Source organism: Mustelus asterias, unplaced genomic scaffold (assembly GCF_964213995.1).
Source record: "Mustelus asterias unplaced genomic scaffold, sMusAst1.hap1.1 HAP1_SCAFFOLD_539, whole genome shotgun sequence".
In the NCBI taxonomy this organism is placed as follows: Eukaryota; Metazoa; Chordata; class Chondrichthyes; order Carcharhiniformes; family Triakidae; genus Mustelus; species Mustelus asterias.
Window position 1 is genome coordinate 125,003 of NW_027590490.1, and position 15,189 is coordinate 140,191.

A 15,189-nucleotide genomic window follows, 5' to 3' on the forward strand; every position below is an offset into this window, starting at 1 on the left:
TAAGTCTCCCCTCATCCTCCGTCTTTCCAGGGAGAACAACCCCAGTTTATCCAATCTCTCCTCATAACTAAGCCCCTCCATACCAGGCAACATCCTGGTAAACCTCCTCTGCACTCTCACCAAAGCCTCCACATCCTTCTGGTAGTGTGGCGACCAGAACTGGGCGCAGTATTCCAAATGCAGCCGAACCAACGTTCTATACATCTGCAACATCAGGCCCCAACTTTTATACTCTATGCCCCATCCTATAAAGGCAAGCATGCCATATGCCTTCTTCACCACCTTCTCCACCTGTGACGTCACCTTCAAGGATCTGTGGACTTGCACACCCAGGTCCCTCTGCGTATCTACACCCTTTATGGTTCTGCCATTTATCGTATAGCTCCTCCCTACATTATTTCTACCAAAATGCATCACTTCGCATTTATCAGGATTGAACTCCATCTGCCATTTCTTTGCCCAAATTTCCAGCCTATCTATATCCTTCTGTAGCTTCTGACAATGCTCCTCACTATCTGCAAGTCCTGCCAATTTCGTGTCGTCCGCAAACTTACTGATCACCCCAGTTACACCTTCTTCCAGATCATTTATATAAATCACAAACAGCAGAGGTCCCAATACAGAGCCCTGCGGAACACCACTAGTCACAGGCCTCCAGCTGGAAAAAGACCCTTCCACTACCACCCTCGTCTTCTGTGACCAAGCCAGTTCTCCACCCATCTAGCCATCTCCCCCTTTATCCCATGAGATCCAACCTTTTTCACCAGCCTACCATGAGGGACTTTGTCAAACACTTTACTAAAGTCCATGCAGACGACATCCACGGCCCTTCCCTCGTCAACCATTCTGGTCACTTCTTCAAAAAAGCATTAAGTTGATCTTTCTCTACACCCTATCTATGACTGTAACACTACATTCTGCACCCTCTCCTTTCCTTCTCTATGAACGGTATGCTTTGTCTGTATAGTGCGCAAGAAACAATACTTTTCACTGTATTCTAATACATGTGACAATTATAAATCCAATCAAATTTCATCTTTGAACTAAAAAAGATTACTGGTCCCTAACTGTATTGTAACAAAATTTAGGGATCTTGCCCAAGATTGTACCGAAATGCGAGGGTCTGGGCTTGGATCATATCAAGGAGTGAAAGTACAAAAGGATTTCAACACAAAGATAAGAATTTTTAAGTTGAGGTGTGTTAAACCAGGAGTTAACATTGGTCGCTGAACACGTGGTGATGGGAGAATCGGATTTGCTGGGAAATCATAGAATCCCTACAGTACAGAAAGAGGCCATTCGGCCCTTCGAGTCTGCACTGACCACAATCCCACCCAGGCCCTACCCCCATATCCCTACATATTTTACCCACTAATCCCTCTAACCTACACATCTCAGGACACTAAGGGGCAATTTTTAGCATGGCCAATCAACCTAACCCGCACATCTTTGGACTGTGGGAGGAAACCGGAACACCCGGAGGAAACCCACGCAGACACGAGGAGAATGTGCAAACTCCACACAGACAGTGACCCAAGCCCGGGAATCGAACCCAGGTCCCTGGAGCTGTGAAGCAGCAGTGCTAACCACCGTGCTACCCCACTTTGGATACGGGAGTTTGGATACGGATGGCAGAGTTTTGGATCAACTCAATCTGCAGAGGCTGCGGAACAGGAGAGCAGCAAGGTCAATGAAAGACAACTTCTACTTTTATGTCATTAAGACTGATCTTGGAATCCAGGAAGAATCAGCTATTAACACCAGTGAATCCCCCTTTAATTAAGCATAGAAACCAGACGGAGAAGGCCATTCAGCCCTTTGAGCCTGATTCACTATTCAACATAAGATGACTGATCCTCACTTTCCCACCATACCACTCGATGCCATTAAAACCTAAAAACAACTCTTCCTTTCTTGAATATATTCAGTGACCTGGCCTCCATGGCCTTCTGTGGTAGAGAATTCCACTGGTTCACCACCGTCAGTGAAGAAATTGTTCCTTGTCTCAGAACGGCACGCAGCCATTCAGCCACTCAATTAGATCGTGGCTGGAAAGTTACATAAATGAAACAGACAGTTCGAGGGATCGCACCACCACTCAAACTTGGAATAATTCTTGATACCCGAAGAAGTCCGATTGGCTTTGCCTGATCCAGTTTAGCCAACCCAGTTACCCAAATATTAAAGGTCAAACTAAGAGTAGCACTCTTTGCCAAAGCCATCATTAGTGTCTAAGCATCTACATTAGCTGGCACAGCCTCTGTATCTTCTAGGTGAGCAGAAGCAGCAGGCGTGGACATGTTAGCAGGACGGGACAACTCCATCTGGCACAAAATCAAAATATAAAGAAAAATGCAGAAAGCCGCCACTCCCCCTCCTCCCCCCCCCCAATGTAGATTAGTGTGATATAATGAAAGCATTTAAAATGAAAGAGGAATGGGGTAGATTCAATGGAGGCACTCTTGACTGCAGTTGAGGGATCTAGAAGGAAGGCCATAAGTACAAACCTTTATGCAAAAAGAGTTTGAATAAGGGATGGGAGAAACCTAACAGAATTCACATGTAAAGCTCGTGGTTAAGCAGAAATTGTGTCAACACAAGATTAGCTTTGTAATCAGTGGACGGGAAATGAAGGAGATACAGAGACAAGAGGTGGCAGGTAAAATGTGATTCCGACTATTTGCTCACATGGAGGGTAAACACTGACTGGTTGGGTGGAAAGGCCTCTCTCAGGGCTGTAACCTGCACTTTGAAGCATTTCTTTGATGAAAGAAGCTGCATTCTAACAAGGTATCTAGAATATCACACACGCGATTAGAATTCTGGAGTTCCTATTCACTTTAATGTGTGACAGACTTTGTACATGAAACACGCCTGCATCTCACAAAAATAAAATGCATGGCAGATGAAACATTCTTATAGATTTACAAGCCAACAACCTGTGGCATTCCTGACAGTTCAATAATCAGAATGTATAAGTTACCACATAAAGTTGGGAGAAAATTCACAAACTGACTCCACAAAGCTGCCTCGTGTCCAGAGTCTGCAATTACACCATGACAGTTGACATTGCAAAACCGCATGGTAAATATTGACAGCAGTTTGGAATGGGAAATGTGATACAAATGTATGAACATAAGTCATGATGCATGCCATCATTTATGGTGAAGGGAACTGAATACAAAAGAAGGTTATGCTTCAGTTGTACAGGGCACTAGTGAGACCACACCCGGAGTATTGTGTATAGTATTGGTTACCTTATTTAAGGAAGGATGTAAATGTGCTGGAAGCAGTTCAGAGAAGGTTTACCAGACCAATACCAGGAATGGGTGGGTTGTCTTATGAGAAAAGGTTGGAGAGGTTAGGCTTGTATCCACTGGAGGTTAGAATAGTCAGAGTTGACTTGATTGAAACTGTTAAAATCTTGAGGGGTATTAAGTTTTTTTAAAGTTCATTTATTAGTGTCACAAGTAGGCTTACATTAACACTGCAATGAAGTTACTGTGAAAATCCCCTAATCGCCACACTCCGGCACCTGTTCGGGTACACTGAGGGAGAATTTAGCATGGCCAACGCACCCTAACCAGCACATCTTTCGGACTGTGGGAGGAAACTGGAGCACCCGGAGGAAACCCACACAGACACGGGGAGAATGTACAGACTCAAAAGGCAATGGAACATAAGAACATAAGTACGAGCAGGAGTAGGCTATCTGGCCCCTCGGGCCTGCTCCGCCATTCAATAAGATCATGGCTGATCTTTTCATGGACTGAGCTCCACTTACCCACCCGCTCACCATAACCCTTAATTCCTTTACTGTTCAAAAATTTATCTATCCTTGCCTTAAAAACATTCAACGAGGTAGCCTCAACTGCTTCACTGGGCAGGGAATTCCACAGATTCACAACCCTTTGTGTGAAGAAATTCATCCTCAAACTCAGTCCTAAATCTGCTCCCCCTTATTTTGAAGCCATACCCCCTAGTTCTAGTTTCACCCGCCAATGGAAACAACTTCCCTGCTTCTATCTTATCTATTCCCTTCATAATCTTATATGTTTCTATAAGATCTCCCCTCATTCTTCTGAATTCCAATAAGTATAGCCCCAGTCTATTCAGTCTCTCCTCATAAGCCAACCCTCTCAACTCCGGAATCAACCTAGTGAATCTCCTCTGCACCCCCTCCAGTGCCAGTATATCCTTTCTCAAGTAAGGAGACCAAAACTGTACACAGTGCTCCAGGTGTGGCCTCACCAGCACCTTATACAGCTGCAACATAACCTCGCTGTTTTTAAACTCCATCCCTTTTGCAATGAAGGACAAAATTCCATTTGCCTTCTTAATTACCTGCTGCACCTGCAAACCAACTCCTTGAGATTCCTGCACAAGGACACCCAGGTCCCTCTGCACAACAGCATGCTGCAATTTTTTACCATTTAAATAATAGTCCATTTTGCTGTTATTCCTACCAAAATGGATGACCTCACATTTACCAATATTGTACTCCATCTGCCAGATCCTTACCCACTCACTTAGATTATCTATATCCCTTTGCAGACTTTCAGCATCCTCTGCACACTTTGCTCTTCCACCCATCTTAGTGTCATCTGCGAACTTTGACACACTACACTTGGTTTCAGGTCAACATCCGCTCCGCAGAACAGAAAACAGTTCAGAGATGTAACAGGTTTGAAACAATTCCAGGGGCAGGCGGGGTAAGAATAAAAGGCAATGTCTGTGATAGTTAGGAGGGATTACTGACAGTGGCAATGTGAAAAGAATCCACCAGCGCCTTGGACCCTTTTGTCACTTCCTCTCTCCTCGTTTACCGCTGACCTTCCCATTTGCTCTCCTTCTCCTTCCCCTTCCCTCCATTCCTGCCTCTCAACCTGCTTCAAACCCATCACATCTCCAACTTCATAAGAATCCCTACAGTGCAGAAAGCCATTCGGCCCATCGAGCCTGCACTGTTAACAATCCCACCCAGGCCCTATCCCCATAACCCCATGTATTTACCCTGATAACCCCCCCCAACACAAGGGGCAATTGAGCACGGCCAATCCACCTAACCCACGCATCTTTGGACAGTGGGAGGGAACTAGAGAACTCCAAGGAAACCCACGCAGACACGGGGAGAACGTGCAGACTCCACAGTCACCCAAGGCTGGAATTAAAGCCAGGTCCCTGGTGCTGTGAGGCAGCAACTTCTTCCAGTTCTCACAAAGGGTCAGCAACCTGCAATGTTTCCATGCTGTAAACCTGGGACTTTCTCCCTCCACAGACACTGCCAGATCTATTGTTTCAAATTTACAGCATTTGGTTTAACTGCTCCAGGTCAAAGTTTCCTCCGACCCTCAATCTGGAGGTATCCACGCGGACCAGGCAACCGATTTCAGTAGCTCCTCATCTGTGGCAACACCAGCAAATTCAAGGGGGTCTTGCACTTAAAAGAACAGGCCCGGAACGAGAGGAGGAATGAAAGGGGAGGTTGTTCCCTGGATGCCCAGCTGCCTGGGTACAGGCACAGCAAACTTCATCTCAACCTACAGACTGGACCCCAACCAGTCAACATACAACCGTCAGGATACATCAGTGCGACATCACAATCATCAACAGCACAGATGGAATCCATTCGGCCCATGCTGGCTCTCTGTGAAGCAATCTAGTCAGTCCCATTGCCCCACTCTATCCTGTAGGCCTGGATTTTTATTTCCTTCAAGAGCCCAGCCAATCTCCTTTTGAAATCGTCCATCATCTCCGCTCCATCACCCTCACAGGCAGGGAGTTTGAGGTCATTACCACTCTGTGCAAAAAAGCTCATCCTCACATTAACGATTTGGAGGAACACAAGAAATAGGAGCAGGAGTAGGCCATCTAGCCCCTCGAGCCTGCCCCGCCATTCAATAAGATCATGGCTGATCTGAAGTGGGTCAGTTCCACTTACCCGCCTGATCCCTATAACCCCCAATTCCCTTACCGATCAGGAATCCATCTATCTGTGATTTAAACATATTCAACGAGGTAGCCTCCACCACTTCAGTGGGCAGAGAATTCCGGAGATTCACCACCCTCTGAGAGAAGAAGTTCCTCCTCAACTCTGTCCCAAACTGACCCCCCTTTATTTTGAGGCTGTGCCCTCTAGTTCTAGCTTCCTTTCTAAGTGGAAAGAATCTCTCCACCTCTACCCTATCCAGCCCCTTCATTATCTTATAGGTCTCTATAAGATCCCCCCTCAGCCTTCTAAATTCCAACGAGTACAAACCCAATCTGCTCAGTCTCTCCTTATAATCAACACCCCTCATCTCCGGTATCAACCTGGTGAACCTTCTCTGCACTCCCTCCAAGGCCAATATATCTTTCCGCAAATAAGGGGACCAATACTGCACACAGTATTCCAGCTGCGGCCTCACCAATGCCCTGTGCAGATGCAGCAAGACATCTCTGCTTTTATATTCTATCCCCCTTGTGATATAGGCCAACATCCCATTTGCCTTCTTGATCACCTGTTGCACCTGCAGACTGGGTTTTTGCATCTCATGCACAAGGGCCCCCCAGGTCCCTTTGCACAGTAGCATGTTGTAATTTTTTTCCATTTAGATAATCCAATTTGCTATTATTTCCTCCAAAGTGAATAACCTCGCATTTGTCAACGTTATACTCCATCTGCCAGATCCTCGCCCACTCACTCAGCCTGTCCAAATCTCTCTGCAGACCTTCTACGCCCTCCACACGATTCACTTTTCCACTTATCTTTGTGTCGTCCGCAAACCTTGAAGGAACTGAAGACACTGTTGCTAAGTTTGCGGATGATACAAAGATATGTAGAGGGACAGGTAGTATTGAGGAAGCAGGGGGGCTGCAGAAGGACTTGGACAGGTTAGGAGAGTGGGCAAAGAAGTGGCAGATGGAATACAATGTGGAAAAGTGTGAGGTTATGCACTTTGGAAGGAGGAATGGAGGCATAGAGTATTTTCTAAATGGGGAAATGCTTAGGAAATCAGAAACACAAAGGGACTTGGGAGTCCTTGTTCAAGATTCTCTTAAGGTTAACATGCAGGTTCAGTCGGCAGTTAGGAAGGCAAATGCAATGTTAGCATTCATGTCGAGAGGGCTAGAATACAAGAGCAGGGATGTACTTCTGAGGCTGTATAAGGCTCTGGTCAGACCTCACTTGGAGTATTGTGAGCAGTTTTGGGCCCCATGTCTAAGGAAGGATGTGCTGGCCCCGGAAAGGGTCCAAAGGAGGTCCACAAGAATGCTCCCTGGAATGAAGAGGAACGGGTGAGGACTCTAGGTCTGTACTTGTTGGAGTTTAGAAGAATATGGGGGGATCCCACTGAAACGTACAGGCCTGGATAGAGTGGAGGCGGAGAGGATGTCTCCACTAGTAGGAAAAACTAGAACCAGAGGGCACAAACACAGGGACAATCCTTTAAAACAGAGATGAGGAGGAACTTCTTCAACCAGAGAGTGGTGAATCTGTGGAACTCTGCTGCAGAAGGCTGTGGAAGCCAGGTCATTGAGTGTCTCTAAGACAGAGATAGATAGGTTCTTGATCAATAAGGGGATCAGGGGTTATGGGAAAAGGTAGGAGAATGGGGATGAGAAAAATATCAGCCATGATTGAATGGCGGAGCAGACTCGATGGGCCGAGTGGCCTAATTCTGCTCCTATGTCTTATGGTCTCACATTCAGCCCACATCTCTTGCCCAAAACCTTACATTTGGCCCCATTAGACTTTTCAGCATCAGCTACTGGGAACATTTCTTTCCTTATCTACTTTATCCAAACCTGTCAATCTTATACACCTCAATCAACTCTCCCTGCAAACACCTTCGCTCCGAGAACAACCCTAGCTTCTCCAACCCAAGTTCATAGCTAAAACCCCCATCACTGAAACCATTCTGGTAAATCACACTAATGTATGGTTAAGAAAGTATTAAGCAAATAAAAGCATTTATATCCAGCTAATGCCAACTCACAGAGCTGTGAAGAACATTGAGGAAAGACAGATGTTTACAACCAGTTATCAGAGCCAGAACGTCAGTGATGGCTACGATCAAGCCCAAAATGGGTGCAATGCCTTATCTTAAAGTTAAAGTTTATTTATTCGCCACAAGTAAGGCTTACATTAACACTGCAATGAAGTTACTGTGAAATTCCCCTCGTCGCCACGATCCGGAGCCTGTTCGGGTCAATGCACCGAACTAGCACGTGTTTCAGAATGTGGGAGGAAACTGGAGGAAACCCATCTTGTCAGCTTGGATCTTGTCTGTCACTCTTGTGGGGACCATGAATTGGATTTAATTCGGCTTTTAGTGCAAGCAAGGAATGGATTTAGGTTTGCCCAGTGAGCATTGGATTTTAACTTTAAGTTAATTATAAAAATCAGGAAAGAGCCTTCAGAATGCAAAAATACAGTCCTATCCAAGGGCATATTGCACAAGTGCGCATGCATGCAGACCCTGCCCCCAGTGCGCGTGCACGCAGACCCTGCCCCCATAATCCCGGGTGAGTGTGTAGGTAGGTACGGGTGTGTGTGTGTGTACACGGTCCTGGGTGCCTATGTGTGTCTGTGTGTGCGTGTGTACACAGTCACGGGTGTGTGTGTACATGGTCCCGGGTGGGTGTGTGCGAGTGTGTGTACACGGTCCCGGGGGTGTGTGCGCATGTGCGCACGGTCCCGGGTGGGTGTGCGCACGCGCGTGTGCGCACGGTCCCGGGTGGGTGTGTGTGTGTGTATACACAGTCCCGGGTGTGTGTGTATATACACAGTCCCGGGTGTGTGTGTGTGTATACACAGTCCCGGGTGTGTGTGTGTGTGTATACACAGTCCCGGGTGTGTGTGTGTGTGTATACACAGTCCCGGGTGTCTGTGTGTGTGTATACACAGTCCCGGGTGTGTGTGTGTATATATACACACAGTCCCGGGTGTGTGTGTGTATATATACACACAGTCCCGGGTGTGTGTGTGTATAAACACAGTCCCAGGTGTGTGTGTGTATAAACACAGTCCCGGGTTTGTGTGTGTGTGTATAAACACAGTCCCGGGTGTGTGTGTGTGTATAAACACAGTCCCGGGTGTGTGTGTGTGTATAAACACAGTCCCGGGTGTGCGTGTGTGTGTATACACAGTCCCGGGTGCGTGTGTGTGTGTATACACAGTCCCGGGTGCGTGTGTGTGTGTATACACAGTCCCGGGTGCGTGTGTGTATACACAGTCCCGGGTGTGTGTGTGCGTATACACAGTCCCGGGTGCGTGCGTATACACAGTCCCGGGTGTGTGTGTATACACAGTCCCGGGTGTGTGCGTATACACAGTCCCGGGTGCGTGCGTATACACAGTCCCGGGTGCGTGCGTATACACAGTCCCGGGTGCGTGTGTATACACAGTCCCGGGTGTGTGTGTATACACAGTCCCGGGTGTGTGTGTATACACAGTCCCGGGTGTGTGTGTATACACAGTCCCGGGTGTGTGTGTATACACAGTCCCGGGTGTGTGTGTATACACAGTCCCGGGTGTGCGTGTATACACAGTCCCGGGTGTGCGTGTATACACAGTCCCAGGTGTGCGTGTATACACAGTCCCGGGTGTGCGTGTATACACAGTCCCGGGTGTGCGTGTATACACAGTCCCGGGTGTGCGTGTATACACAGTCCCGGGTGTGCGTGTGTATACACAGTCCCGGGTGTGCGTGTGTATACACAGTCCCGGGTGTGCGTGTGTATACACAGTCCCGGGTGTGCGTGTGTATACACAGTCCCGGGTGTGCGTGTGTATACACAGTCCCGGGTGTGCGTGTGTATACACAGTCCCGGGTGTGCGTGTGTATACACAGTCCCGGGTGTGCGTGTGTATACACAGTCCCGGGTGTGCGTGTGTATACACAGTCCCGGGTGTGCGTGTGTATACACAGTCCCGGGTGTGCGTGTGTATACACAGTCCCGGGTGTGCGTGTGTATACACAGTCCCGGGTGTGTGTGTGTATACACAGTCCCGGGTGTGTGTGTGTATACACAGTCCCGGGTGTGTGTGTGTATACACAGTCCCGGGTGTGTGTGTGTATACACAGTCCCGGGTGTGTGTGTGTATACACAGTCCCGGGTGTGTGTGTGTATACAGTCCCGGGTGTGTGTGTGTATACACAGTCCCGGGTGTGTGTGTATACACAGTCCCGGGTGTGTGTGTATACACAGTCCCGGGTGTGTGTGTATACACAGTCCCGGGTGTGTGTGTATACACAGTCCTGGGTGTGTGTATACACAGTCCCGGGTGTGTATATACACACACACACCCGGGACTGTGTGTATATACACACACACACACACACCCGGGACTGTGTGTATACACACACACACACACACCCGGGACTGTGTGTATATACACACACACGGGACTGTGTGTATATACACACACACGGGACTGTGTGTATATACACACACACGGGACTGTGTGTATATACACACACACGGGACTGTGTGTATATACACACACACGGGACTGTGTGTATACACACACACACGGGACTGTGTGTATACACACACACGGGACTGTGTGTATATACACACACGGGACTGTGTGTATATACACACACACGGGACTGTGTGTATATACACACACACATGGGACTGTGTATATACACACACACACACGGGACTGTGTGTATATACACACACACACGGGACTGTGTATATACACACACACACACGGGACTGTATGTATATATACACACACCCAGGACTGTGTATATACACACACCCGGGACTGTGTATATACACACAGACCCGGGTGTGTGTGTGTGTGTATATACACACAGTCCCGGGTGTGTGTGTGTGTATTTACACACAGTCCCGGGTGTGTGTGTGTGTGTATATACACACAGTCCCGGGTGTGTATGTGTGTGTGTGTGTATATACACGCAGTCCCGGGTGTGTATGTGTGTGTGTGTATATACACGCAGTCCCGGGTGTGTGTGTGCATATACACGCAGTCCCGGGTGTGTGTGTGCATATACACGCAGTCCCGGGTGTGTGTGTGCATATACACGCAGTCCCGGGTGTGTGTGTGCATATACACGCAGTCCCGGGTGTGTGTGTGCATATACACGCAGTCCCGGGTGTGTGTGTGCATATACACGCAGTCCCGGGTGTGTGTGTGCATATACACGCAGTCCCGGGTGTGTGTGTGCATATACACGCAGTCCCGGGTGTGTGTGTGCATATACACGCAGTCCCGGGTGTGTGTGTGCATATACACGCAGTCCCGGGTGTGTGTGTGCATATACACGCAGTCCCGGGTGTGTGTGTGCATATACACGCAGTCCCGGGTGTGTGTGTGCATATACACGCAGTCCCGGGTGTGTGTGTGCATATACACGCAGTCCCGGGTGTGTGTGTGCATATACACGCAGTCCCGGGTGTGTGTGTGCATATACACGCAGTCCCGGGTGTGTGTGTGCATATACACGCAGTCCCGGGTGTGTGTGTGCATATACACGCAGTCCCGGGTGTGTGTGTGCGTATACACGCAGTCCCGGGTGTGTGTGTGTATATACACGCAGTCCCGGGTGTGTGTGTGTGTATACACGCAGTCCCGGGTGTGTGTGTATATACACGCAGTCCCGGGTGTGTGTGTATATACACGCAGTCCCGGGTGTGTGTGTGTATATACAGGCAGTCCCGGGTGTGTGTGTGTATATACACGCAGTCCCGGGTGTGTGTGTGTGTATATACACACAGTCCCGGGTGTGTGTGTGTATATACACACAGTCCCGGGTGTGTGTGTGTGTATATATACACACAGTCCCGGGTGTGTGTGTGTATACAGTCCCGGGTGTGTGTGTGTGTGAGTGTGTGTGTACACAGTCCCGGGTGTGTGTGTATGTGTGTACACAGCCCCGGGTGTGCGTGTGTGTATACACAGTCCCGGGTGTGCGTGTGTGTATGTACACGCAGTCCCGGGTGTGCGTGTGTGTATATACACGCAGTCCCGGGTGTGTGTGTGTATGTACACACAGTCCCGGGTGTGTGTGTGTATATACACACAGTCCCGGGTGTGTGTGTGTATATACACACAGTCCCGGGTGTGTGTGTGTATATACACACAGTCCCGGGTGTGTGTGTGTATATACACACAGTCCCGGGTGTGTGTGTGTATATACACACAGTCCCGGGTGTGTGTGTGTATATACACACAGTCCCGGGTGTGTGTGTGTATATACACACAGTCCCGGGTGTGTGTGTGTATATACACACAGTCCCGGGTGTGTGTGTGTATATACACACAGTCCCGGGTGTGTGTGTGTATATACACACAGTCCCGGGTGTGTGTGTGTATATACACACAGTCCCGGGTGTGTGTGTGTATATACACACAGTCCCGGGTGTGTGTGTGTATATACACACAGTCCCGGGTGTGTGTGTGTATATACACACAGTCCCGGGTGTGTGTGTGTGTATACACACAGTCCCGGGTGTGTGTGTGTGTATACACACAGTCCCGGGTGTGTGTGTGTGTATACACACAGTCCCGGGTGTGTGTGTGTATATACACACAGTCCCGGGTGTGTGTGTGTATATACACACAGTCCCGGGTGTGTGTGTGTATATACACACAGTCCCGGGTGTGTGTGTATATACACACAGTCCCGGGTGTGTGTGTGTATATACACACAGTCCCGGGTGTGTGTGTATATACACACAGTCCTGTGTGTGTGTGTGTGTGTGTGTGTGTGTGTGTGTGTGTGTGTATACACACAGTCCCGGGTGTGTGTGTGTATACAGTCCCGGGTGTGTGAGTGTGAGTGTGTGTGTACACAGTCCCGGGTGTGTGTGTATGTGTGTATACACAGTTCCGGGTGTGTGTGTGTGTATACACAGTCCCGGGTGTGTGTGTGTATACACAGTCCCGGGTGTGTGTGTGTATACACAGTCCCGGGTGTGTGTGTACAGTCCCGGGTGTGTGTGTGTGTGTGTACACAGTCCCGGGTTTGTGTACACAGTCCCGGGTGTGTGTGTGTGTGTGTACACAGTCCCGGGTGTGTGTGTGTACACAGTCCCGGGTGTGTGTGTGTACACAGTCCCGGGTGTGTGTGTGTACACAGTCCCGGGTGTGTGTGTGTGTGTGTACACAGTCCCGGGTGTGTGTGTGTGTGTACACAGTCCCGGGTGTGTGTGTGTGTGTGTGTGTGTACACAGTCCCGGGTGTGTGTGTGTGTGTGTGTGTGTGTACACAGTCCCGGGTGTGTGTGTGTGTGTGTACACAGTCCCGGGTGTGTGTGTGTGTGTACAGTGTCCCGGGTGTGTGTGTGTGTGTACACAGTCCCGGGTGTGTGTGTGTGTGTACACAGTCCCGGGTGTGTGTGTGTACACAGTCCCGGGTGTGTGAGTGTGTGTACACAGTCCCGGGTGTGTGTGTGTGTGTACACAGTCCCGGGTGTGCGTGTGTGTGTACACAGTCCCGGGTGTGTGTGTGTGTGTACACAGTCCCGGGTGTGTGTGTGTGTACACAGTCCCGGGTGTGTGTGTGTGTGTGTGTGTACACAGTCCCGGGTGTGTGTGTGTGTGTGTACACAGTCCCGGGTGTGTGTGTGTGTGTGTACACAGTCCCGGGTGTGTGTGTGTGTACACAGTCCCGGGTGTGTGTGTGTGTACACAGTCCCGGGTGTGTGTGTGTGTGTGTACAAGATGTTGAGAGGTATAGATCGGGTGGATTCTCTGAGCTTTTTTCCCAGGGCTCAAACGGCTGCTACGAGAGGACACAGGTTTTAGGTGCTGGGGAGTAGGTGCAGAGGAGATGTCAGGGGTACGTTTTTCACACTGAGGGTGGTGGTTGAGTGGAATCGGCTGCCGTCAGTGGTGGTGGAGGCGGATTCGATAGGGTCTTTTAAGAGACTTCTGGATGCTTACATGGGACTTCATAGGATTGAGGGTTATAGGTAAGCCTATATATAAGCCTAGGTAGGTAGGGACATGACCGGCGCAAGTTGTGGGCCGAAGGGCCTGTTTGTGTTGTATTTTTCTATGTTCTATGTACACAGTCCCGGCTATACGCAGTCCCGGGTGTGTGTGTGTGTACACAGTCCCGGGTGTGTGTGTGTACACAGTCCCGGGTGTACACAGTCCCGGGTGTACACAGTCCCGGGTGTGTGTGTGTACACAGTCCCGGGTGTGTGTGTGTACACAGTCCCGGGTGTACACAGCTGAGGCCTGGGCCTGTGCTGCGGACCACCCCCCTTCCGGGCCTCACCTGCTCCGGCCACCTCCTCCAGAGTGGCTCCGCTCCGCCTCAGAAACGCTGCGCACAGCAGCCAGGCCAGGAGGGCGGCTCCGGCCTCCATGGTGCCGCTGTGTAGTAGTTGCTTCAGGAATGGGCCCGGGGCCTGCGCTGCGCTGCGCTCTCTCCGCTCCGCTCGGCCTCTCTCCCTCAGCCTCAGGCACCAACCCCGCCCCCGCCAGCCACCGCGCCTGCGCAGACCCGCGCCCCGTCTCCAGCACCGCCCCCTCCCGCCAGCGCGCCTGCGCAGGACCAGGCACCAGCCCCGCCACCGCACCTGCTTGGCACCCCCCTGCACCGCCGGCCTTGCAATTCACTGCGCCTGCGCGGCCGTATTTTGCCAGTATGTGACAAATAGAGCATCCGGCGTTGCCATATTTGTTACAGGTAAGAAATGATGTGGAGAGGCCAGCATTGGACTGGGGTGAACACAGTAACAGGTCTCCCAACACCAGGTTCAAGCCCAACAGGCTTATTTGGTAGCAAAAGCCACGAGCTTTGAGAGCACTGCTCCTTCACCAGGTGAGTGGGAGCTCTGTTCACAAACAGGGCATATAAAGACACAAACTCAATTTACAAAATAATGGTTGGAATGCGAGTCTTTACAGGTAATCAAGTCTTAAAGGTACAGACAATGTGAGTGGAGAGAGGGTTAAGCACAGGTTAAAGAGATGTGTATTGTCTCCAGACTGGATAGCCGGTGAGATTCTGCAAGTCTAGGCAAGTTGTGGGGGTTACAGATAGTGTGCCATGAACCCAACATCCCGGTTTAGGCCGTCCTCATGTGTGCGGAACTTGGCTATCAGTTTCTGCTCAGCGACTCTGCGCTGTCGTGTGTCGTGAAGGCCGCCTTGGAGAACGCTTACCCGAAGATCAGAGGCCGAATGTCCGTGACCGCTGAAGTGCTCCCCCCCACA

At 49.8% G+C, this 15,189-nt stretch overlaps 1 protein-coding gene across 17 annotated transcripts in view; it reads right to left on the minus strand.

The window, feature by feature from the left end:
• The window catches only part of LOC144486965 (stromal interaction molecule 1-like), a 138,309-nt gene extending 123,744 nt beyond the window's left edge, over nt 1-14,565 (minus strand). For 7 of the 17 annotated variants that reach the window (XM_078205000.1, XM_078204988.1, XM_078204999.1 and 4 more), the window contains exon 1: nt 14,246-14,464. In XM_078205000.1, the coding sequence (XP_078061126.1) occupies nt 14,246-14,336 (91 nt within the window). In that variant the 5' untranslated portion in view covers nt 14,337-14,464. Of the gene's footprint in view, nt 1-14,245 lie in introns of all 17 variants that reach the window. The other 10 variants (XM_078205001.1, XM_078204993.1, XM_078204997.1 and 7 more) reach the window with 4 other exon arrangements.
• Between the last annotated feature and the right edge of the window lie 624 nt (nt 14,566-15,189).